Source organism: Myxine glutinosa, chromosome 6 (genome assembly GCF_964187855.1).
Source record: "Myxine glutinosa chromosome 6, kmMyxGlut1.1, whole genome shotgun sequence".
Classification (NCBI taxonomy): Eukaryota; Metazoa; Chordata; class Myxini; order Myxiniformes; family Myxinidae; genus Myxine; species Myxine glutinosa.
The window spans coordinates 108,914,032-108,940,377 of record NC_136266.1 but is presented as its reverse complement, the minus strand read 5'-3'; the positions used below and the strand labels follow the sequence as shown (position 1 = coordinate 108,940,377).

Genomic DNA, 26,346 nt, shown 5'->3' with positions numbered 1-26,346 from the left:
GCTCGGAACAGGAAATCCGGGCGCTGGCCTCCAAGAAGGGACAGCATAAAATCCATCTGAACGGACAGTCGTGTGTCGCCGAGGGCGGGAAGGTCCAGGATGCGGTCGGCGCGTTCGACCTCCGTGAGCCCGAACGTGGCGAGGAGGAGACGTTTGAGCGCCGCGTACTTGTGGTCGCCCGGCGGGCGCCAAAGGATGGACACGACGTGGGCGGCAGTGCCGGGCCCGAGGGCGGTGACCACATGGTAGTACATGGTCTCGTCCGCCGTGATGCCCCGTAGTTGGAATTGAGCTTCGGCCTGCACAAACCAAACGTCGGCTTGCGCTTCCCAGAACTCCGGGAGTTTGACGGCGACGGCGTTGGTAGCCATGGCACGTTCGGGGGTCAGCGACGGCTGAACCAGTCGGGGTCACCAGTGTGGTGCTGTGCACACACAACTCGTTTGCCAAAAAGGTAGGCCACAACGCGTGGTACAAACGAAAGCACTTTATTACAAGCTCGCACATCAGCACTGGGCAGGCTCGACCTTCGAGCCCGCATATATTTCCCTAGGCCACGCCTTGCCCCCGGGCGTGGCCGATCGGCCGAAAGGCGGGGCATGTATCTCAGTTCCACGCCCGGACGCTCGCGCCACCCACTGGTGCGCGGAATTATTGATCATTGTGCCCGCCACAGTATTATAATATATTAGATCAGATCATCGAAAGGATCAGATCATACATGGTCGTAAAACTTTACTTTAAATAAGTGTAATCTTCACTATAAGCAGTGCTTTCATAATCATAATCTATATATATATAACACAGTTTGTGTGTGTGTGTGTGTGTGTGTGTGTGTGTGTGTGTGTGTGTGTGTGTGTGTGTGTGTGTGTGTGTGTGTGTGTGTGTGATGTTACCGATAGACTCCGAAACGGAGAGGCTCACGTGCTTGATATTTGGCATAGACATGGCCATTGAGCCTGGGACGAACATGGCCGAAACAATATTTGACGAGATCCATATTTTTTATTCATATTTACCTCAGCGCATTTCAGCGAAGTACCCGCTAATCTCAGCCAGTGCGAGCAGCTCGCTGATTCGCTCAGAGCGATCACGTGATGTTCCATCCCCGCCGCTAGACTGATTCGCTCAGAGCGATCACGTGATGTGACCATTGCCATTCACTCCACATAGGTGGAGATGCAGTTACCGGGCGCCATCTTGGTTGGCATTCGATGCTGGACGATGGTGATTTCCGTCACACGTTTGCACGTAATTCAGAGCGAAAAGCGATCGTGTTTTGTGTCGATTTTTGTCGATTTTGTGCGATATGAATTAAATGTCTTTGATAGGGACCGGTAATTCCGCCAGGGGCGCTGCGCGCACTACTTACGTCACGCTGTGCATGGCACTCTGTGACCGCCGTTGCGGTGCAATGCTTTGCGGGCAAATCGTTTTTATGCCATGGTATGTCATATTTTGGACTTAACCACTCTTCATGACTGATCATGTGACATCTACACACTCATGGCTACCACCGAGACGGATCCTGGTTTCACGTGAGTAATATTTACCATATTTGCTCGATTTTTGAAACCGATGCATGCAAATATCGTGTCTATACCACACCTAAAATATTTTTTAGAAAGAATAAGCACATCTCCCCTTTGAAAGTGCCCCCTGAAGTGTGTCCAGGTGGAATTTCTAAGTCGTAGGTCTTAGCAACTCTCAGTCTCAGCAATCTTTTACCGCATGGATTTATCTCGAGTATTTACGAAACTGTGCTAAGTTGAAGTTGCGTACATATTTCAGCAGTTTTCAATGTAAATCGGTGTAATGTAACCTCCCCCCCTCCCCCCTCCCCCCTCCCTCCCCTCCCCCTACCCCTCCCCCCTCCCCCTCCCCCTCCCCTCCCTACTACCATATCCCCTCCCCTTCTACCCTTCCCCTCTCCCCCTCCCACCTCCTCCCATCCCTCACCCTCCCCCCTCCCCCTCCCCCTCCCCCTCCCCCCCTCCCCCTACCCCTCCCCCCTCCCCCTCCCCCTCCACCCCTTACCCCTCCCCCTCCCCCCCTTCCCCTCCACCCCTTACCCCTCCCCCTCCCCCCCCTTCCCCTCCCCTCCTTCCCCTCCCCTCCCCCCCCCTACCCCTCCCCTCCCCCCCTCCCCCTACCCCTCTCCTCTCCCCCTGCCCCTCCCCCCTCCCACCCCTTCCCATCCCTCACCCTCCCCATTCCCCCCTCTTATCCCCTCTCCCCCCTCCCCCCTCCCCCTCTTCTCCCCTCCCCTCCCCCCTCTCCCCTCCCCCGCCCGGCAATGCCGGGTACTTCTGCTAGTAATCTATAAAACTACTTTCATAACTATCGTTTGAATACAAACTCTCAGTATCATAACTGTCTTCGTTCCAATAAAGATACTATTTTATTTATTTATTTATTTTTATTATTATTATTATTATTTTTGTATACAAGATCGAGGCTCGTGAAAGAGCTAACATTAATCACACACAAAAAGGCAACCGACACATAAAACACAATAAGGGGAGCAGAACACAAGATGGGGAGAGAGGGGGAAGGACACAAACACAACATTTGAGATCAAGGACATCGAGAGAAATGTGGGAGGGGGAGGGCTTGGGTGGAGGTGGGAGAGGTATAAAACACATCAACACTGCAAGGACTTCCAGGAAAGAAGTTGGAATTTCAAAAAAAAGTGTATCTGGGGTGAATTAGTGGGGGTAGAAAAGATCAAGGTTTTGGATGGGGGAAGATAAAAGATGGTGGTGAACAGCTGTTTTAAAGACCTAGAGGGAGGAGTGGGATTGAAGGGAGTGGGGGAGTTTGTTCCAGAGGTGGGAGAAAAGGGGAATGAAAGAGTGAAGGTGAGCAGAGAGCTTAGATTTTGGCAGTTTAACCATAAGAGGGTTGCTGGCATATCTTGTGCAACCTGTAGGAATATTAGGGGGACAGAGCACAGAGAGAGCTGGGGGAGCAAGGCCGGAGAGGAGTCGGTGGAAGACAGAAAGACCACCAACCTGCCTGTGGTGAATGAGTGAAAGGCCCTCGGAGTTAGCTTCATCGCAGGAGATTCCAATGATTCTGAAAGCTTTGGTTTCAACAGCCTGAAGCCGAGCTAGGTGTGAGGCAGGAGCACCGGCCCAGAGGGGGGAACAGTATTCCATTAAGCTGCCGATGAAAGCCTTGTATGTGGTGAGGAGTTCAGGTGTGCCAAGGAAGGACTCGCACGATGGAGGATGCCCAGTCGGCGACTGGCTTTGGAGGCCAGCTTGGAAATGTGGTTATCCCAAGAAAAATCATAGCAGATAGTGAGACCCAAAAGCTTGAGCGACAGAACTTCTTGGAGAGGATTGTTGAGAAAGTAGATGGGAGAGTTTTCCAGTCGGTCTTTTCGGAGAGACATAGTAAGAGTGTGAGATTTGTCAGGAATGAAAGACATGTTCCACTTGTTTGACCAGTCTGTGATTTTGTCCAGGTCTGCAGAGAGTGAGGAGGCTGCAGACTGCCGATCTGAGGGATGAGGAATGGAGCGGCAGATCGTGGAGTCATCAGCAAAGAGATAGAGAGGATTTTCCAGAGAGTCCGAGAGATCATTGATGAAGACCAGAAATATCACAGGGCCCAGAACACTACCTTGGGGAACTCCAGCCAGAACAGGAAGGGGAGATGAGAGAAATCCATTCAGGGCCACACGTTGCCGACGACCAGAGAGGAAGTCCGCAAGCCATGAGTGGAGATTTCCATGGATACCATAGGAGGAAAGTTTGGTGAGCAGAGCTGGGTGCCAGACCGTATCGAAGGCACGTGGGTATGTCAAGGAAGACAGCTCTGATGTCCTGTTTGGCATTGAGGCCCTCCATCCATTGTTGAGACAGCAGAAGCAGCATGTCCAGAGTAGAATGGCCTGGTCTGAATCCAAATTGATGACCAGAGATCAAGCCATTGGAGAAGAGGAAGGATTTGATATCCGAAGCAATGATGGATTCCATGACTTTGCTGATAATTGGGAGCAGGCTGATTGGTCTGTAGTTGCAAGGATCTGTTTTTGCACCTTTTTGTGTAAAGCGGTCATGTTTGCTGATTGCCAAGATGCTGGCAGATGACCTTGAGCAAAAGAGAGGGTGAGATAGAGCGGCAGAGCAGGATTTTAGGACCCGTGGGCTGATGCCGTCTGGTCCAGTTGCAGAATCAGAGTCGAGGGTTGACAAAAACTTCTCCACCTTGTCAGGAGAGAAGGACACAGAGTCCAGGAGCAGTTGGGTTCGACTGGGAGAGGTGGGAACAGAGAGAGATGGGTTTGGGACACAAGATTTTGAGGCAAACACAGAGTTGAGGCATTCGGCTTTGTCATGTGTGGTGTCAACTGTGTCGCCATTTGAAGTAAGGGAGTGGATTGGGGGGGGGGGGGGGGGGGGGAACAAACACCAGAAATGGATTTGACCAGATGCCACCAGGATTTGGAGGAAGGAGACAGGTTTGAGAGTTCAATCTTGAGTGTGGAGAGATAGTGATTCCTGGCACTCCTGAGGGCAGACAAACACTTGGTCCGAACTTGGTGGAAGGAACTGAGATTGCCTTCAGTTGGATTTGCCTTCCAAGAGGCAAAGACAAGTTGTTTCAGGGCAACTGCCTCACCACAAGATTCAGTGTACCATGGACGGGAGGAAGGGTAAGACAACTGAAGACGAGATGGGATAAATCTGTGCATTAGAGAGAGTAGTTTGCTTTGGAAGAATTCCCAGGAAGAATTGATGTCAGAGGCAGTAGAGATGGGAGACCAGTTCAGATGATGGCTGCTTGCAGACCGTGCCAGTCAGCCTGAGTGAAATGCCAGACTCGTCGGCGCTGAGGAGGCTCTCTGAGAATGGCCAGAGAGATGTCCACTTTAACAAGCACATGATCAGAAGAACCGATTGGAGCAGAAGAAGAGCAGCAGACATTTGCAGTGAAGTTTGTCATAACCAAGTCTAGAAGAGAAGATACTCCATTGACTGAGATCCGGGTCGGGAAATTGACAGATTGTGTCAGTCCCAATGAGTCGCAGAAGTCCTTTGCTGAGGTGCCATGGCTGGTGAGAGAGGCACCCACACCCAGCCAGCTGGCATGATGACAGTTGAAGTCGCCACATATGAGGAAGAGAGAGTTGGGATGAGTGGATAGAAGTTGGTCCATGTTCGACAGCGAAATGTAAATGGAGTCATCACTGTTTGGAGGACGGTACAGAACACATATGAACAAAAGGTGGGAGCGGAGAGGAAGCCTTAGCCAGAGGTACTCCTGGGGGTGGGGTGGAGAGAGGACAGTTCAAGGAGAGTGAGGAAGAGTTTTTGATAAAGATAGCAACCCCACCACCAGGGCGAGGCTCAGGTCTACTATACCGGAGGAGGGAGTAACCAGGAAGAGATATTAAGGAATCTGAGAAATCTTGAAGGAGGAAAGTTTCTGTTCAGCAGATCAAGTCTGGACTATCAGAAGCAACCTGAATGGAGAGATGAATCAGGTTTGAGCGAAGGCCCCGGATGTTTGAGGTCCATACCGTTAATGAGGAGTGAGGGGGAGCATCGGGTGCAGGACAGGGGAGGGGTAGGGTCAGATGAAGGATGAGAGGGGGGATGTAGGGAGAGCAGTTGATAGTGTGTCAGAGATTACAGAAGAGTTACAAGAGAGGGAAGGATGAGGAGGACGAAAGGTTTGATGGTGCTGGGATGAGGCACAGTGAGGGGTTGTTTGAGGGGGGCAGAGGAAAGTCAAAGGTTGGGGGAGGTGGAGGTATGAGATGGAAGGGAGACGAAGTGGGGAGGAGGCAGCTTTGAGGAGGAGGTGGGAGGGGGGAGAATTTTGGAGGGAAGGTTGGGGGGGAGATTAGAAGGGGAGGGGTTGGGGGGGAGTTTTGCATGGGAGGGGCAAGGGGGGAGTTTCGGAGGGGGGAGTTTAGGAGGGGAAGGGCAAGGGGGGAGTTTAGGAGGGGAGGGGCAAGGGGGGAGTTTAGGAGGGGAGGGGCAAGGCCACCTATCACTATCATAATTTCCAAAATCTTCACTTGAATAATGACTCATATTTAATTAGTAGAAAAAATATTAGCATCTATATCCATAATTATATAACATGATATGTCAAAAAGTTGTGGACGGATTATGACAAAACTCGGTGATTGATTTGGTTGGGCGACAAGAACAAGCGATTCGATTTTGGTTTCGGCCCGGATCCACATCCGGACGATCAGTGGGATACAAAACAGAAACTGTTCAGCCTGGCGGAGGTATGCGTTCTCGTTGTACTTGTTTACAGGGACGTCGCTGGAGCATGTGCCCCGAATGTTTTTTGCTGTACCCAAAATCTATTTTAACCCCTCGGCTATTATAGCCTATTTTTCTATGCAGGCCACTGTGCTACATGTTTTATTGGAAGTGGGGAATCTGAAGTTTGAGGTGGCCTAGTCCACAAATCTTTTTCGAAGCTCGGTTGTTTAAGTAACACTTCAAAGCTTTGGACACACAACCAGGGTCTGAACCACCGACCTCTCAGAATCAAAGCAGATGCTCTAACCAATACACCACTGAGTTTACATTGACTGTGGATAAAATAGAAAATTAATTACGATTAAGTCACTGATTTCACAAAACTTTAAAAAAAAAAGTTTTATCCACAATGTTTAGACAAGGCGTAAACAAAACGTTTTTGTGAAACGTTTCTGCAATGTTTCAATTTTCAATATTATTCACACATGTAGGAAAAACACCATGTCAGTAAAATGTAAAAATGTTGCTACAATGTTATTTGTTACATCTATCTATAATTCCACTAATCTCTGTGTGTATGTTTGTTTGTTTGTTTGTTTGTCTGTGACTGCTGTTTCTCGACAACTACCGGTCCGATATACTTTAAACTTGCCAGGTATATTGCTGGGGACCCGAGGATGTGCCTTTTCAAGGTTTCATATTAATCGGACAATTACTTACCGAGCTATGTCCAAAAAACGATTCGACCAATCAGAGAGCAGCGAGCTATCGCGTGTGCCGAACGTGGCGAACACACTCTGCCTCGGACGGCACATTTGAGAGCGTATTCATTTATTTCACGTTGGAAAACTATGTTGCCGTTAAACTATGTTTTAAAACTAATTAAAACTACTATCTATAATTCCACGGGTCCGATAAAAAACACCGTACTCGCAAGCCGTTCGCTTTGGACCAAACCATTTCATGTAAATAGAGGGGGGGGATTGTCACCGTACTCGCAAGCCGTTCGCTTTGGACCAAACCATTTCATGTAAATAGAGGGGGGGGATTGTCACCGTACTCGCAAGCCGTTCGCTTTGGACCAAACCATTTCATGTAAATAGAGGGGGGGGATTGTCACCGTACTCGCAAGCCGTTCGCTTTGGACCAAACCATTTCATGTAAATAGAGGGGGGGGATTGTCACCGTACTCGCAAGCCGTTCGCTTTGGACCAAACCATTTGATGTAAATAGAGGGGGGGGATATAATTTTAGATATAGATATAGTACGGGCATGCCCTAGTTACTACAATGTTACATGACCTTTATTAAAACAGTCCAGCAACGTTGTGATAACGTTGTGTTTGCTGGATACTGACCTCGTGAATCGAATGATTGCATCATCATTATTATTATTTTTCTCTCAAATATTTGGTGTGAAAAATTTTGCCTCATGATTTTGGAATTGCATATTTTGTAGGTTGTAAGGTCATTTCTGTGATTTTTTTCGTTGCTTGTACAGTACTTGAAAGCTACTTACCTTTACTCCAATCTTCATTGTCGGCCTTATCAGAAAGAATTTTTGAAGAAGAAGAAGAAGATGTCAGGTTTTTGGCAAGTGATGAAAAATGGCTCTGGACGAAGCCACCTGCTGTTGCAGGAGGAGTTGGAGAGTCCGAGCCCCAAGAAGACAGTTGCTCCAGCCAACAAAGGTGAAAGGTCAAAGAGGCGGCCACTCGCCATGCTGCAGAACATACCTGGGGGCATTGTGTCTGCAAGGAAAGGCGTCGCTGGGAAGATTGGAACTGCCCGTGGGAGTGCAATACAGGTGCTGATGAGAGTGTCAAGTTTGGTGGTTAAACATTTTGAGCCTTAAAGTCGGTTATTGCACAATTAACTTTCCTCTTGAACCATCTTCACTGACAGATGCATAAAGCAGAATATATCTGGGAATCATTGCAATAGCTGGTATGTCTGACTTGTCACTTGTGTGCAGAGTGTATGTGAGAGCAGACCTGGAAATGGTGATCATTGTCGAAGGGCATCATCACCACAGGGTATGACGCAAAAGAATCGCTCATCCTCTGGTGGTGCTCAGTGGCGAACATTCCGCCGATGGGTGCAGGCAGAGTCTCCTCCGGGAAGGCTCCGATCACAACGAACCTCGGCCAAGCGCAGCCTGTATTCCTCGCCAGTCGCACTCGATCGAGGGGCACACACACGCAGGCAAGGAGCACCGATGTAACCAGAAACGCAATATTCATTAACGCAAGTCTGAATTCCATGTTTTATACCAGCACATCAAAATGGCCTCAAGGGTGGAATGTAATATCGAAAAGTTCCATGTTCATGTCTGATGAGAATCAATTCCTCCTTTTTCAATATATAATGTACTAGCAGTGCCCGTCGCTTTGCTGAAGAATTTATCAAAATAGAGCATGTTGCATTTCACAAATGTATTACATGTCTATAAATGTTTTTTGTTTTTTTGTTTTTTGTTCGTGAAGCAATCTATAAACATAGGGGCAATACCTATGCCATAGGGGCAATGCAAACATAGGGGCAATCAGCAATACCCCTGGCGCTCGATGTTGTACACAAAAAAAAAAAAATACCCCTGGTGCTCACCTGGTAGAATAGAAGGTATACTGAAACTCACAATAAACCGAATTTGTTATAAATGTTCGTCTTTCATTAATCATCCACTTTCTAAACTCCCCCCCTTGCCCCTCCTCACCAAATCTCCCCCCTTGCCCCTCCCCTCCTAAACTCCCCCCTTGCCCCTCCCCTCCTAAACTCCCCCCTTTCCCCTCCCCTCCTAAACTCCCCCCTTGCCCCTCCCCTTCTAATCTCCCCTCCCCAACCTTCCCTCCCAAATTCTCCCCCCTCCCACCTCCTCCTCAAAGCTGCCTCCTCGCCACTTCGTCTCCCTTCCATCTCATACCTCCACCTCCCCCAACCTTCGACTTTCCTCTGCCCCCCCTCAAACAACCCCTCACTGTGCCTCATCCCATCACCATCAAACCTTTCGTCCTCCTTATCCTTCCCTTTCTTGTAACTTTTCTGTAATCTCTGACACACTATCAACTGTTCTCCCTACCTCCCCCTCTCATCCTTCATCTGACCCTACCCCTCCCCTCCCCTGTCCTGCACCCGATGCTCCCCCTCTCTCCTCATTAACGGTATGGACATCAAACATCCGGGGCCTTCGCTCAAACCTGACTGATCTCTCCATTCAGGTTGCTTCTGTCAATCCAGACTTGATTTGCTTAACAGAAACTTTCCTCCTTCCAGATGTCTCTAATTCTTTAATATCTCTTCCTGGTTACTCCCTCCTCCGGTATGATAGACCTGAGCCTCGTCCTGGTGGTGGGGTTGCTATCTTTATCAAAAACTCTCTTCCTCACTCTCCCTGCACTACCCTCTCTACACCCCACCCCCAGGAGTACCTCTGGCTACGGCTTCCTCTCCGCTCCCACCTTTTGTTCATATGTGTTCTGTACTGTCCTCCAAACAGTGATGACTCCACTTACATTTTGCTGTCGGACAACATGGACCAACTTTTATCAACTCATCCAAACTCTCTCTTCCTCATATGTGGCTACCTCAACTGTCATCATTCAGCTGGCTGGGTGTTGGTTCATCTCTCACCAGCCATGGCACCTCAGCAAAGGACTTCTGCGACTCAATGAGACTGGCACAATCTGTCAATTTCCCGACCCGGATCCCAGTCAATGGAGTATCTGCCCTTCTAGACTTGGTTATGACAAACTTCCCTGCAAATGTCTGCTGCTCTTCTTCTGCTCCAATCTGTTCTTCTGATCATGTGCTTGTTAAAGTGGACATCTCTCTGGCCATTCTCAGAGAGCCTCCTCGGCGCCGACGAGTCTGGAATTCCACTCAGGCTGACTGGCACGGTCTGCAAGCAACCATCAATCATCTGGACTGGTCTCCCATCTCTACTGGCTCTGACATCAATTCTTCCTGGGAATTCTTCCAAAGCAAACTGCTCTCTCTCTCTCATGCACAGATTTATCTCATCTCGTCTTCAGTTGTCTTACCCTTCCTCCCATCCGGGGTACACTGAATCTTGTGGTGAGGCAGTTGCCCTGAAACAACTTGCCTTTGCCTCTTGGAAGGCAAATCCAACTGAAGGCAATCTCAGTTCCTTCCACCAAGCTCGGAACAAGTGTGTGTCTACTCTCAGGAGTGCCAGGAAGCACTATCTCTCCACACTCAAGAATGAACTCTCAAACCTGTCTCCTTCCTCCAAATCCTGGTGGCGTCTGGTCAAATCCGTTTCTGGTGTTTGTTCCCCCTCGATCCCCTCCCTTACCTCAAATGACTACACAGTTGACACCGCACATGACAAAGCCAAATGCCTCAACTCTGTGTTTGCCTCAAAATCTTATGTCCCAAACCCATCTCTCTCTGTTCCCACCTTTCCCAGTCACACCCAACTGCTCCGAGATTCTGTGTCCTTCTCTCCTGACAAGGTGGAGAAGTTTTTGTCAACCCTCGACTCTGATTCTGCAACTGGACCAGACGGCATCAGCCCACGGCTCCTAAAATCCTGCTCTGCCGCTCTATCTCACCCTCTCTCTGTTCTTTTCACCCTCTCTTTTGCTCAAGGTCATCTGCCAGCATCTTGGAAATCAGCAACCATTACCGCTTTTCACAAAAAAGGTGCAAACACAGATCCTTGCAACTACAGACCAATCAGCCTGCTCCCAATTATCAGCAAAGTCATTGAATCCATCATTGCTTCGGATATCAAATCCTTCCTCTTCTCCAATGGCTTGATCTTCCATCATCAATTTGGATTCAGACCAGGTCATTCTACTCTGGACATGTTGCTTCTGCTGTCTCAACAATGGATGGAGGTCCTCAATGCCAAACAGGAAATTAGAGCTGTCTCCCTTGACATATCACGTGTCTTCGATACGGTCTGGCACCCAGCTCTGCTCACCAAACTATCCTCCTGTGGTATCCATGGAAATCTCCACGCATGGCTTGCGGACTTCCTCTCTGGTCGTAGTCAACGTGTGACCCTGAATGGATTTCTCTCATCTCCCCTTCCTGTTCTGGCTGGAGTTCCCCAAGGTAGTGTTCTGGGCCCTGTGCTATTTCTGGTCTTCATCAATGATCTCTCCGACTCTCTGGAAAATCCTCTCTATCTCTTTGCTGATGACTCCACTCTCTGCCGCTCCATTCCTCATCCCTCAGATCGGCAGTCTGCAGCCTCCTCACTCTCTGCAGACCTGGACAAAATCACAGACTGGTCAAACGAGTGGAATATGTCTTTCAATCCTGACAAATCTCACACTCTTACTATGTCTCTCCGAAAAGACCGACTGCAAAACCCTCCCATCTACTTTCTCAACAATCCTCTCCAAGAAGTTCTGTCGCTCCAGCTTTTGGGTCTCACTATCTGCCATGATCTTTCTTGGGAAAACCACATTTCCAAACTGTCCTCTAAAGCCAGTCGCCGACTGGGCATCCTCTGCCGTGCCTTCTTTGGCACACCTGAACTCCTCACCACATGCAAGGCTTTCATCCGCAGCTCAATGGAATACTGTTCCCGCCTCTGGGCCGGTGCTCCTGCCTCACACCTAGGTCGACTTCACGTTGTTGAAGCCAAAGCTTTCAGAATCATTGGAATCTTCTGCGATGAAGCTGACTCCGAGGGCCTTTCACTCACTAATCGCAGGCAGGTTGGTGGTCTTTCTGTCTTCTACCGACTCCTCTCAGGCCTTGCTCCCCAAGCTCTCTCTGTGCTCTGTCCCCCAAATATTCCTGCAGGTCGCACAAGATCTGGCAGGAACCCTCTTATGGTTCAACTGCCAAAATCTCGGCTCTCTGCTCACCTTCACTCTTTCAATTCCCCTTTTCTCCTGCCTCTGGAACAAACTCCCCCACTCCCTTCAATCCCACTCCTCCCTCCAGGTCTTTAAAACAGCTGTTCACCACCATCTCTTATCTTCCCCCATCCAAAACCTTGATCTTTTCTACCCCCCTAATTCACCCCAGATACACTTTTTTGAAATTCCAACTTCTTTCCTGGAAGTCCTTGCAGTGTCCATATGTTTTATACCTCTCCAACCTCTCCCCAAGCCCTCTACCTCCCACAGTTCTCTCGATGTCCCTACTCTCAAATGTTGTGTTTGTGTCCTTCCCCCTCTCTTGTCTACCATCTTGTCTACCGCTCCCCTTATTTTGTGTTTTATGTGTCGGTTTGACTTTTTGTGTGATTAATGTTAGCTCTTTCACGAGCCTTGATCTTGTATGCAGAAAAAAACAAACAAACAAAAAAAACACCGATTAAGGGTATTTTAAACCAATTTCAATGTTTGCTGGAAGAGAGGACAGCATGTAGAATCATACTAACATAATCATAAGACTTTAAACAAACAAAGAAAAAAATACCTATTTTGGGGGGCAACCCTACCTCCCACAATCCCATATACCTCCAAAGACCCCAATTTTTCGAATGCCTTGAACAAACATTGCTGCATCATGGGTGATTAAGGTTGTGGTGAAATTTCATCGAAATTGCATGTGTAGTTTCTGAGAAGAAAGCAAATACCTATTTTGGGGGAACCCCCCCCCCCCGGCCCCCATAGATCCCTAAAGGAGCGTATTTTTTCAATGCCGTGAACAAACTTTGGTACATCATGGGTAGTGAAGGTCGTGGTCAAGTTTCATCGAAATTGTGTGTGTAGTTTCTGAGATGAAAGCAAATACCTATTTTGGGGGGAAACCCCGTAGACCCTCAAACCCCTAACCCCTAACCCCGTAGACCCTCAAAGTGGCAGATTTTTTTTTTTAATGTCGTGGAAAAAACTTTGGTACAGCATGGGTGGTGAAGGTTGTGGTCAAGTTTCATCAAAATTGTGTGTCTAGTTTCAGAAAAGAAAGCAAATACCTCTTTTGGGGGGTCAAACCTGGACCCACTTTGACCCCCCGTCGAACCCCTCTGACTTTGATTGCCGTGAACAAACTTTAGTCACAACACAACAAATATCATTTGGTCGCAATCCCATGCGCGGTTTCGGAGAATAAGTTTCAAGTGTTTACGGACTGATGGACTGACGGACGGACAACGCACCATAAGCTCCCCTGAACTTTGTTCCAGGTGAGCTAATAATAAAATGCAGTGTCTGTCTGTCCGTCTGTCCCCTCCATAACTCCAAAACCATGAAACCTAGCAGCCCCAAACTTTGCATGCATACAGCTGGACCTCCAACAGATTGCAATGGTGAAAACTGGGTGTTTGTTTGGGTGTGTAATAACACACTTTTTGAATATTTTTTATTGACTAACATTTTTGTGCGATATACTAAGCATTCTCCCCTTTCCCTCTTTTCTCCTCCTCCTCCCATTCACCTTCCCCTCCCACTCCCTTCTCTACTCCCCCCTTCTCCCTCCCTCCTCTCCTACCCCTCTCTCTCTTTGTCATCTCTTTGTCATCTCTCCTACATTCTGTGTCTGTCTGTCATTCTGTGTCTCTTTGTCATCCTCCTCTCCCCCCCCCCCCCCCCCCTCTTTTCATATTCCCATCAGGAAGCGACTCATCGTTACCCGGCGACGCGGGGTACTTTTGCTAGTTGTTAATAAAAGCAAGAACCAGAACGGCACTCTGTAGAGCGCATACCTCCACTAGGCTGAGCAGTTTACCTTTTGTATCCAACTGATGGACTAGATCTACATCTTGACCTGAACCAAAATCCAATTGCTTATTCTTGCCGTCACCCAACTTATCCACCAATTTTTGGCATAATCCGTCCACAACTTTTTGAAATGTTGTGCTACATATCGTTTTTGGCCCTATCTCTTAATTGTGAAGAATCACTTCTAGTATCCGAAAAATTCTAGTATCCGAATGCAGATCTTCACCAAAATCGAATCAATTCGTCCTTGTCACGCACTCAACCTCCCCACCAAAGTTCGTCCGAATCCGTCCATAACTTTTTGAGATATCGTGCTCACAGACAGACAGACAGAGGTGAGACCCATGACATTGTTCCAGAGAATAAAAAGTACTGTAGATAAATAATACCGCTCTTTCAAGGTTGGCATATTGTCGAAGAATCACCTAATAAGCTCACCCAACATTGCATGTATTATAAAGTACCGCTCTGGGTGTAGATGCTGTTGCTGAATACCATCTTGTGGCCTTCTTTGTTGGAACTCTGACTGATCAGAAAAGATTTTCAATTTGTAATGTATTTTGAACATTGATCGCAGTCTCCTATTGGAGGTTTTACATAACTCCTGTGTAGGACAAAGACATTAATATACATCATTGTATTTTGCACAAATTGCAAGGACATGAATAGACTATGTACAAACATATGGGATTTAAACCTCAGGGGTTCCTAGCTTCATGAGCCAGCGAGCAGTTCAGATGTGAGCACTAATTTAGCTCTTTCACGAGCCTCGATTCAGTATACAAAAAAAAGAAAAAAGAAAAAAAAAGCAGGCCAATTTGATATCGAATGTTCTGCTCCTCTTGCAGCCTGCGACGTATCGGATCCCTTGGCTGTAAGGCATTCCGCCGGGAGCGAGAGACTGCACCAAACAAGCAGCACGACCTCAATAGCTCGGATAACGCTATGGACCTGACCGGCAGGTACTCTTTACATGAGCTCCTGATAGATAACTGCGTTATGGCACAAATCTGAGCTCTTCTGTCACTTTGTCCATCTAATCGCAGGTTTACACTGGGATGGAGCATCTACTGTGACATGTGCAGAACTGTAACACTATGCTTTGCATATCCAAAAGCACTGTCTTTGCCATGGTGATAAAAGGGTTGGGGTGGTAGTAGTGGTGGAGGGTAGGGGATAGCCTCAACATGTATTCCTATGTATGATACGTGCCCACAAGTATGCAGATTTTACTGTATTAAGCTAGGAAAGGAAAACTGACAAGATGGCCTCATAATACTGACTATGTTTGACAAGAGCCATTTGACTATGATGATCTTAGAAGCTGAATATCCTCTTGACGGTGGTGGCACCACCACTCTACTAAATGTACTCCAATAACTATAAACTGTGAGCTATTGGTGCAATTTGCTGGTGTAAATGTGATGACATAGCCTTTATATGGCGATGTCATCTGACTATGGGATGTCAGAATAATTTCCCTGAATATGGGACAATAAAGATGCATTATTATTATCAAATTCGATTTGGGAGAAACAGTCTGGTTATTGGTTAAAAATAGATTATGGTTTGAAAAATATAATTCTGGAATGCCGACTCTGCATTGTGTGTAATTTTACAATGTGCCACAGACACCAGGCTTCCTGATTTATTACCCTCGCCTGAGGAGAGGGTATTGCATTTGAGTTTGTCTGTTTGTCTGTCTGTCTGTTTGTCCGCACAGAATAAATATGATTTTCTCTGCAACCGTTGGTCCGATTGACAGGAAATTTTCACCATAGGTGCAACGCCAGCTGTATAATTTTATAATGGTAATTATGATGTCATAGGTCAAGTGGTTCTGCCGCCATCTTGGAAAAACCGAAAAACTTTGCACCTCTATATCTCCAAAAGTGCTGAATATAAAAAATTGAGACATGGCTCATTGTAAAGATCTCTCCATGGGGAACAAATTATGTTAATGATGATGTCATAGGTGCCTCCATTATGAAGTCATAATTTGACAAGTACAAAACTTCATCCTATCAAGATGAAATTTCTTGAGCATCATGTAGGCATACATTAGTGGAGAAAAAAATAATGATGACGTCATCGGTTACGTGGTTCGGCCGCCATATTTGTTTTAACATAAAGGCCTTAAAAACCACTGAAAATACATCCTCGCGAGGGTTTGCAATCTCCGATTGCTCTTTTTTTTGTTTTATATGTAGTACACGACTGTGGGTAGCATCATTTGCTTGCAATGGAGGGCTTTGTGGCCACTGATGCAATCAATGCCCCGTAGTTCGAGCAGGAATTTAGAATTTGTTTGGGGCCTCGCCTACTCTTTGTGAAGTGCACTGTGGGAACTTTAACGTCCACCAACTAACTCTGGCAGATAGGACACCTAGTTTAACGTCCATCAGAAGGACAGCACACACGGTGATGTATAGTGCTGCATGCCAAACACCAGGATGAAAGTTTATAGCTCGGTCGGATTCCAACCCAGGTTAGACAGCTCTGAGGTGAGTGCGCATACCTCTAGGCTATCCCGTTGCCCATTGTCACCATGCTCATCTTATGATAACATTTTGCAGGTGTGCATTTGCTGAATTGTTTATTTTCGTCATTGGTTTAAAAAATAAATTGCCCTCTTCTCTGTCTGTACCTTTTTCTACACGTTAATGACTAATTGGAGAGCTATCTCACACACACCCACACCTGTAGACAGATGTGAGACAACACACAGCCACTTACATTAGGGGACTTAACTTCCTGGAGCACTCTATGGTACCGTAAAGTGGGGTGAAACTGAACATTTTTTGAACTTTTAAAAAACAATTTTGAAGAACTCAAACAAGTTAAATATGTGGTATTACTGGCTTTAAATCCCCTTCAAGGTGTGACCTTTCCACACCCCAATTTGATGATCAGATTTGGAGTTGATGGTTATTTCTTTTGATATTCAGGCGTTCAATGTCACCTTGTGCTTGGGGCGTGTTTGAATACCTACCAAGTGATGATATTCAAAGTCTTACCCTAATTGGAAAGGGCCCCACTTTACGGTACTAGTGACGCGACCTTTATGACATCACTTTACTCTTTTCTCTCCGTACTCATCGGGGCAATTAAGGAGAAATTCCCACACTCACCCAAAGGGATGCTTACCCATGGGTTTTTCCAATGCCCTTTGCTCTTATTTTGAGCATCAAACGAGGAAGCAGCAATGAATAGTTTAAAAGTCTTTGATATGACTCAGCCAAGGTCAAAATTGAACTTTGGTGTTGAAAAACATTTAAATTTCCTTATAAATTCAGTTTTTAACTATAAAATTAATTTAAAAAACTGTTGTTTTTATTATTAGAGGTTTGTTTTTTTCAAGTGTAGAATTATTTTCTGCTTGTTCTTTTTGTCCCCCGTCGCACAGCGGAGCGAAAGGGGGACTATGGTTTTCCCCTCTGTCCGTGTGTCCGTGTGTCCGTGCGGGCGTGCGTGTTTGCGTGCGGGCATGCATGCGTGCGTGCGTGCATAAGCGAAGGACCGCATTCGAATTTGGTGTGTGGGTTCAACCCACGTCAAAATCCAAGATGGCCGCCGCCATGTATGTCTGATGCCATGTATGTCTGAACCTTGTGAGATGAATATCTTGAAAAGTAAGTGAAGTACCAACTTCTAATCTGGTGTGTGGGTGTATCTCGGCATACGGAAGAACGCTATTGAAAATTGGGTCACCACGTCAAAATCCAATATGGCCGCCGCCATGTATATGTCTGAAACTTGTGAGCGAAATATCTCGAAAAATAAGCGAAGTGCCAACTTCTAAACTGGTGTGTGGGGCATAAGGAAGAACGCGATTGAAAATTGGGTCGCCACGTCAAAATCCAATATGGCCGCCACCATATATATGTCTGAAACTTGTGAGCGAAATATCTCGAAAAATAAGCGAAGTACCAACGTCTAATTTGGTGTATCTCGGCATAAGGAAGAACGCTATTGAAAATTGGGTCGCCACGTCAAAATCCAATATGGCCGCTGTCGTGAAAATCAAGCGCAGACACGACTTTCCTCTGTGTAGGCTTTAATATCATTTAGATCGGCAATATTTCCTGTAACAATACATGCAAACAATAGGCATTAAATCAGAGCATTCAAGCACAGCAAAGGTAGCTTCGATATAACAATGGTTAATGCAGCGCAGCGTTTGGGGCGTACATACCATTCAACTACTGGATAATGTCACAGTGAGTCCCGCCGACGTGTCCGCACGCCCCGCGTGTCCTGGGTCTTATAGACGGCCCCTTTTCGTGGCGAGCACCCCCCCTGGGTTCACCTTGGTATAATTTCACTACATTCTCCCCGTCGTTAAAACAAGACTACCGCTCGGCAGTTCGCAGGCAAGCATCAGCAATAAATGAAAGGGTCACGTCAATCCACGTCAGTCGGACCACCCGTAGCGGTCGGGGCGGCGAACCTCCCTGCCAGTTCGTGTTCGGAATCTACCGGGCACGGCGTCCCCAAGCCCGGAGTCCCCCGCGTCGGAATAGCCGCCGGAGGTCGGAGTCGGAGGGGGCGCCCCTGCGCCTTCGGGCACGGGAGCGGGGGACGACGGGAGTAACAGTGGTAGTTCCATAGGGGAAGCTTCGATAGAGTCCATAGACTCGTAGACGGGTTCGTCGATATCCCTGTCGTCGTCCCCACATGGGGCGAGATGGCGAACGGAGACAGTAGACTCGCGGCCATCCGCCGTTAACACGCGGGCATGGTCGGGATTAGCCTGGAGGACCTGCACCTTGTCAACAAGGGGGTCGTACTTGCTAGTGCGAACCGCTCGTTTGAGATAGGCGGGCCCCGGTTCAGCGAGCCAGCTGGGTAAAGACTGGATACTGCCGGAGCTTCTAGGGTGGTGGAACAGTCGTTCGTGAGGAGTCTGGTTGGTGGCAGTACATAGGAGAGCCCGGATCGAGTTTAGAGCGGCAGGCAGCGACCACGCCCATTTATCGAGGCCTCGGCCGAGGGTCCGAAGGCTTAGCATGACGGCCCGCCATATAATCCCATTAAAGCGTTCGATCTGTCCGTTAGCTTGGGGCCGGTACGGGGTGGTGTAGCTCGAAGCGACATTATTTTGGAGCAAGTAGCCCCTCACTTCCTGGGACAGGAACACCGCACCCCGATCGGTATGCACGTAGGCCGGATATCCGAACATAGAAAACAAATTCTGAAGGCACCGAATAACCGTGGCAGCCGACATATCCCCGCACGTGTAAGCAAAGGGGAATCGGGAATACTCATCGACGATAGTGAGCAGATAGCGAGAGTTGCTCGACATTGGCAGCGGCCCTTTGAAGTCCATCGCCAAGCGCTCCCACGGTCTAGTAGCCCTAACGAGTGTCCCCAGGGGAGGGCTATAAAAACGCGGTTTGAGTTCCGCACAGACCGCGCAATCACGGCAGATGCGGCGGATGTCCTCCATCGAGTACGGCAGATTGCCCGCGCGCACAAAATGCGCGAAGCGCGTTACCCCGGGATGACACATAGTGCTGTGCAAAGTGCGCAGCCCCTCCAAAGTTACGACCCCCGCGCAAGTGGCCGGCCTCGATAAGGCGTCAGCGACCAGGTTATCCTTCCCCGGGCGGTATTTGATGGTGTAGCAGAAGTCGGCGAGTTCGATACGCCAGCGGGTGATTTTCTCATTCTTAATGCGCTGAGCATGTAAGGTGTCGTACATAAACGCAACACTCTGTTGGTCCGTGATAATTTGGAAACTCCGCCCAAGCAGATACGGCCGCCATCGCCGAATAGATTCGACGATCGCGTACGCTTCCTTTTCGACGGACGAATGCCTCCGCTCGGCGGAGGTGAGAGTCCGCGAGAAGAAAGCCACAGGGCGGCCTCCTTGGGAGAGGGTCGCCGCTATCGCATGGTCCGAGGCATCACTCTCCAAAACGAAAGAGGCACTCTCGTCAATCGTTGCGACAGCGGCGCCAGCAATGTCGACTTTAAGGCCCTCGAAGGCCGCCAGGGCGGCCGGGCCCATGGGGAAAGTGTCGCAGGCCACGAGGGGGCGGAGCTTAGCAGAGAAATTTTGCACCCACTTCGAGTAGTGGGCGAACAGCCCTAGAGCGCGTTTCAGCGAAGCCCGATCGCTAGGCGGAGCCATATCGAGCAAAGGGCGCAGACGCTCCTTATCTGGAGAGACGGAGCCATGGGTCACGGTGTACCCCAGAAGGTCTACCGTGCGTAGAGAGTATTGACACTTCGCCTCATTCATGGTTAAGCGATATTTCCGCGCAACCTCGAGGAAGCGTTTTAGATTAGCGTCGTGATGCGCCTGGTCGTACCCACAAACTGTAAGATTGTCCAGATAGACAAAGACATCCGTCAAATGCTCCTTCGCAACGAGGTCATCCATAGCTCTCTGAAAACAAGCGACGCCGTTCGTTACCCCAAAAGGAAGTCTCGTGAACTGGTACAACCGCTGACCCGATTCAAAGGCCGTAAAGACGCGATCAGCCCTAGAGATGGGGACTTGATGATACGCACTACGTAGATCGAGAGTGCTATAAACGGAATACAGGGCCACCTGGCATACCAGGGCGTCCATCCCCGGTAATGGGTAGGCATCCAGCTGTGTAAAGCGATTAATCGTTTGCGAATAGTCGATTACCATTCGCCTGCGGTGAGCCTCACTCCGCACCACTAAGACTTGGGCCCTCCACGGAGACCTACTGTGTTCTATGATACCGTCCTTCAAGAGCAGGGCCGTTTCTTCCGCAATGAATTGCGCGTCCGCGCGAGAGTAGCGCCGCGATTTGATGGCCACAGGGGTACAATCAGTGGTCAGGTTGGGGAACAGTGAGAGTGGCTCCATGTCCATTTGAGCGAGGGCACACACAGCGAGCGTGTCCGGCCCTCCGAAGTCCATCTCTAAACGACCATGCCGCTTAAGGAAATCAAGTCCTAACAGAACGTCAGCGCATAAGGCCGGTAATACCATGAGATACACGTCCGGGAACGTGCGTCCATTTATCACAAGTTTCAATCGACACGCCCCTTTTGTGCTCAACCGAAGACCCTGAGATGCCATGAAGATCCGGCGGGTTGTCCCGAGAACCGGCCACCCATGTTGACGCACGAGACGCTGATCAATAAAACTATCCGTGGATCCCGTATCAATTAAAGCTTGCGCAACAACGCCCGCGACCGTGAGCGGAATGAAGGCCTGCGCTAGGCCGGCAGACCCGGCAGGTATAGTTCCGGCCGGGCGTGAAGATCGCGCCTCGCGGGTGGATCCCACGCCGGCTGCAATCCTTCGGGCCTCAGCAGGAGCATTGAAGTCAGTTGGCTCTTCGGTAGTTTCATTTGCCAGAGTGGGTGTGGAGTAGTCGTGAGAGCAGCCTCCAGACGGCGCTCGAGCCACGGGAGAAAGTTCACTGCCATCTGCAGAGTCATATGCCAAAGCGGGTGCATGTAATTCGCAAGAGCTACCGCCAGATGGCGCTCGAGCCACGTGAGAATGAATTCTGCCATCAGCAGCTGGACATGCCAGAAGGGAAGCATGTAATTCGCAAAAGCTGTCATCAGATGGCGCTCGAGTCACGTGCTGCGTTGGCCGCACCTCGAGAGGCAATTCCAAAGTGGGTGCATGTCGCTTGTTTGAAGGAGGCGTTTGCAAGCCAGTCAAGGTTAGATGCTTTGTGACCGGTCGCGTTTGCGCCATTTGTTTCGGCGGCCCGACGTATCTCACCAAGGTCGGGCGAGAAGCCAGAGGCCCGCGAGGAGGAGAGCGGCTCATCAAAGCTGTGCAAGGCGCCCCGTCCGGTGCTCGATCCATTGGTTCAGCGATGAGCACATTCAAGGTCGCTCGGGAATGCGTGCCCCGGGCGGCCTTTCTGCAGACTTTTGCAAAATGGCCTTTAGTGGAGCAGAGGTGACAAGTTGCCTCTCGGGCCGGGCATTCAGTCCGGGGATGCTGCTGATTGCCACAAAAATAACATTTTGCATACCGGGCAAGCCGTGGCCGGGCAGCGGCAGCTGCAGTGAGGCCGGATGCGGAGACCGCTTCCGGAGCACCCAGGGACTCGGCAGTCGTGGTGGTCGGGTCCTCCTCCGTATCCTCGGCGATGGCCCTCTCGGGTCGCGCGAGTTGCGAGGTCCCCGCCACGACTCGTGGGTTATCATAGGCGGTCAATTGTTGTCGAGCATCTGCATAAACGCGCGCCAGCCGTAGTGCCTCTGTAAATGTCAGCTCCGCGACCTCCAAGAGACGCAGCCGCAAGACTCCAGAACTAATTCCGGATATGAATGCATCTCGGAGCAAATCGTCCTGAACTTGCTCATGAGTCCGGACGTCCTGCACACAATCTGCCAATAAATAGCGCAACTCCTGCGCATAGCGATCGATCGATTCAGACGGTTGCTGCCGTCGCTGAGAGAGTTGATGCCGGCCGTGCACAGCGCTCCGTTTCTTTATGTAAAGGCGCTTCAGCTCGTCCAGGGCCGTATCATACGTCTCAAATCGAGAAATGGTCTTGTACACAGTGTGATGGACCTTGGACTGTAAGACGGACAGCCGTATCTCAGCGGTTGGCTCCGTCTCGTGAGCAGCGAAGTAATTCTGCAGCGTGTTGAGCCAGTGAGCAAACTCCGATGCAGATCCTTCAGCCAGAGGGTCGGCACCGAGAATCGGAACCACGATCATCTTGTGGTCAGCCATGGCGAAATAAATGATATTAAATGTCGTGAAAATCAAGCGCAGACACGACTTTCCTCTGTGTAGGCTTTAATATCATTTAGATCGGCAATATTTCCTGTAACAATACATGCAAACAATAGGCATTAAATCAGAGCATTCAAGCACAGCAAAGGTAGCTTCGATATAACAATGGTTAATGCAGCGCAGCGTTTGGGGCGTACATACCATTCAACTACTGGATAATGTCACAGTGAGTCCCGCCGACGTGTCCGCACGCCCCGCGTGTCCTGGGTCTTATAGACGGCCCCTTTTCGTGGCGAGCACCCCCCCTGGGTTCACCTTGGTATAATTTCACTACAGCCGCCACCATATATATGTCTGAAATTTGTGAGCGAAATATCTCGAAAAATAAGCGAAGTGCCAACTTCTAATCTGGTGTGTGGGTGTATCTAGGTACATGGAAGAACGCTGTTTAAAATTGGGTCGCCATGTCAAAATCCAAGATGGGCGCCGCCATGTATGTCTGAACCTTGTGAGATGAATATCTTGAAAAATAAGCGAAGTACCAACGTCTAGTTTGGTGTGTGGGTGTATCTCGGCATAAGGAAGAACGCTATTGAAAATTGGGGCGCCACGTCAAAATCCAAGATGACCGCCACCATATATATGTCTGAACATTGTGAGCGAAATATCTTGAAAAATAAGCGAAGTACCAACTTCTAATTTGGTGTGTGGGTGTATCTCGGCATAAGGAAGACCGCTATTGTAAATTGGGTCACCACGTCAAACTCCAAGATGGCCGCCACCATATATATGTCTGAACCTTGAGTGAAATATCTTGGAAAATAAGCAAAGTACCAACTTCTAATCTGGTGTTTGGGTGTATCTAGGCACAATGAAGAACGCTATTGAAAATTGGGTCGCCACGTCAAAATCCAAGATGGCCGCCGCCATGTATGTCTGAACCTTGTGAGCGGAATATCTTGAAAAATAAGCGAAGTACCAACTTCTAATCTGGTGTGTGGGTGTATCTAGGCATAAGGAAGAACGCCATTGAAAATTGGGTCGCTACGTCAAAATCCAAGATGGCCGCCTCCATGTATGTCTGAACCTTGTGAGCGAAATATCATATCAAAGCATGTTTTCTGCGTCTTCCACTTTGTCAACTCACATCACTTCACCGACGGGGGACCTAGGCGTAACGCTTGTTCTCTTTGATCCCCTGGTTTGTCCATTTTTAGTGAAGTGATAGTTTGTGTAAGGTGTGCAGTGGATGGTTCAGGTGATTGATTGTTGGTAATGTTTTGTTTTATACAGCGAGTGGGTTTCCCTGGTGATTCCTGAATGAAGATCAAGTTCAAGGAGGTAAAAGTGCCTGCGATCAATATGGACCATCTCATTTAACCTAGATACTACTAACTATTATGGGTGATTTTGTAACCGCAACAAACCACGTGTGCATTTTTGGAATCTGACCTTCCTGACTTTACATAAACAGCTTTTCCATCTCTACCTTTGCTTAATTGGGACTTCATTGTAACAGGTGCCACGTCCTGGTTATCACATGGGATCATCTGCTGGGATCTAGTTCTGTTGAAGTTTTGAATAATTATTCCAATGTCTTTGGCAATTTTATAGCTCGCCTACTCTTCGCGAAGGACACCGTGGGATCTTTAACGTCCACCAACTAATGCTAGCAGACGGGATGCCCAGTTTAACGTCCATCAGAGGGACGACACACACACACATTGATGAATCCCTCTGCCGGTGAAACAGCAGGATGACAATTTATAGCTGTGTCAAGATTCAAACCCAGGCTAGACAGCTTAGAGGCAAAATGTGCATACCGCTTGGCAATCCTGCCAACCCTTCATGTATTTGCTCACCATTAATTAGTGCGAGCAGGTGGCACAGCTAGCTTTACATCTCCATGTTTTGACACCTTTCCTGTGAAGTACTAAAATGGGGTTATCAAATCATATTTTGTTGTAAATCAAATCGATCAATCCAATTTATAGGCAAGCATGGTGAACTTGCGAATTGTTCTGGAAGTAGAATTCTTATTTGGAACACGTGAACCAATGTAAATTGTACTTTATTCATCTTTAGCTCAAGCCTGAAGAATTAGAATTGTCGCCCAAATCAGTATTAAGTTCCCATAATGATGAAAACCAAATGTACTTGAGCAACTGGAGGGGTCCTGACATGGGGGGGGGGGGGGGGGGGGGGAATGGTGACCAAAACTGCACACAATATTCTACATGAGGCATCAATATATTATATTATCATTGTTATATGGAAGTATTAAGTTTAACATTGTTATAATTGCACTTTGCAGGTGAAGAGATCCAATAATTGGCAGACTGCAACAGATTGGAGACAAGATGAAATGAAGAACGTGCTGTTAAACAGTAAATGAAGAAGGTGCAATGTAGTGATGGTATATTCTACACATATGATGCTGATATAGTATACATGACATCTTTATATTTACATGTGTATTTATCCACCTGTATATTTTAATCACCATTTATTTTGTCCTATGAAGGGTCCTTTATTTGTTGTGGTATAATTGATGTTCAGTGTTAGGTGGTGGAAAGCTGGCTGTTTGGTCGAGTGGTTGAAGACTTATTTATAACTGACTAGTGGGTGCGATACCGATGGCTGCCCGCTCTCACCAACCCCCACTTGGCAAGCAAGTGCGACAAGTATTCCACGCACGAGTTGAAGGAGACCTTTGACGTATCTACGGTGGACCAAAATAAGCTGATTTGAGCCTGGTGTTGGGTTAGCGGTTAGGGTACTGGCTTGGGATCCTAGGATCCTGGGTTCGAATTCCGGTTGATCACTGAATTAACACCAGGTGGGTTGACTCAGTCATCCTTCCAAGGTCAGCAAATTGAGTACCAGTTCACTGGTAATTCCCTGCGTGTCGGAAGAGGCGACTAACAGGGTTTGCGGCAGGAAGAGCATCCGGCCATAAAACATTGCTTCAAAATGGGGACCACGGTGCCCGAAAAAGGGCCTCTAAATGCCTCTAAATGTGGTTCAGAGGGGGTATAAAAGAATAAATTTGATTAAAGTGGTGAGGAGAATAAGGGCAGAAAAACGTCAGTGAGTGGAACGATTGATGGGGATCGGAGTTCAATTATCGTGTATGTAATGTTATAGATGGCCTTCGTCTTTTACCAACCCGTTTGTGAATTTGAAATGTTTGCTGCCATGCACATATACCCCTCTCCACTCCTCTTCTTGTTTTTCTATGCAACACAAGGCTGCAAGTAACATCATTGGCCGATGGGGCAGAGCTGTGCCACCAATGCAACGCCCTTTGTAGGTAGGCTAGGGCATGAATTTGTAATTTGTTCAAGGTGCCTGCAATAGCTCACCTACTCTTAGTGAAGGACACTGTGAGATCGTTAACATCCACCAACTAATGCCGGTAGACTGGGCTTCCAGTTTTAACATCCACCCGAGAGACACCAGGATGACAGTTTGTAGATGGGCCGAGATTTTAACCGAGGCTGGAGTTCTACATCACTCTATCCCTGCAGACTTTGTGGGTCCTTTCTTCCGGCTGCAAAGCATGGGTTTTGTACTCTATCTTCATAGAAGAAAATCTTAATATATTTCTGAAATATTGTTATAGTATTTGAATGCATTAACACTAAATATTTATCGGTTATTCATCTGTTAAAGATGTAAAAATATATTGATTTGCATATTATGATGAACTGCTGCATTTGATAGGCCGTTGTATTTGGTGAAATAAAAGTATTTTGCAGCTTCA

At 48.1% G+C, this 26,346-nt stretch overlaps 1 protein-coding gene across 1 annotated transcript in view; it reads left to right on the top strand.

Moving 5' to 3' along the window:
* The window catches only part of LOC137430172 (uncharacterized), a 34,486-nt gene extending 8,140 nt beyond the window's left edge, over positions 1-26,346 (top strand). The window contains exons 2-6 of the mRNA XM_078780364.1: positions 7,789-8,043; positions 8,212-8,441; positions 14,734-14,847; positions 23,874-23,921; positions 24,895-26,346. Of these exons, the coding sequence (XP_078636490.1) occupies positions 7,816-8,043; positions 8,212-8,441; positions 14,734-14,847; positions 23,874-23,904 (603 nt within the window). The 5' untranslated portion in view covers positions 7,789-7,815 and the 3' untranslated portion in view covers positions 23,905-23,921; positions 24,895-26,346. The remainder of the gene's footprint in view (positions 1-7,788; positions 8,044-8,211; positions 8,442-14,733; positions 14,848-23,873; positions 23,922-24,894) is intronic.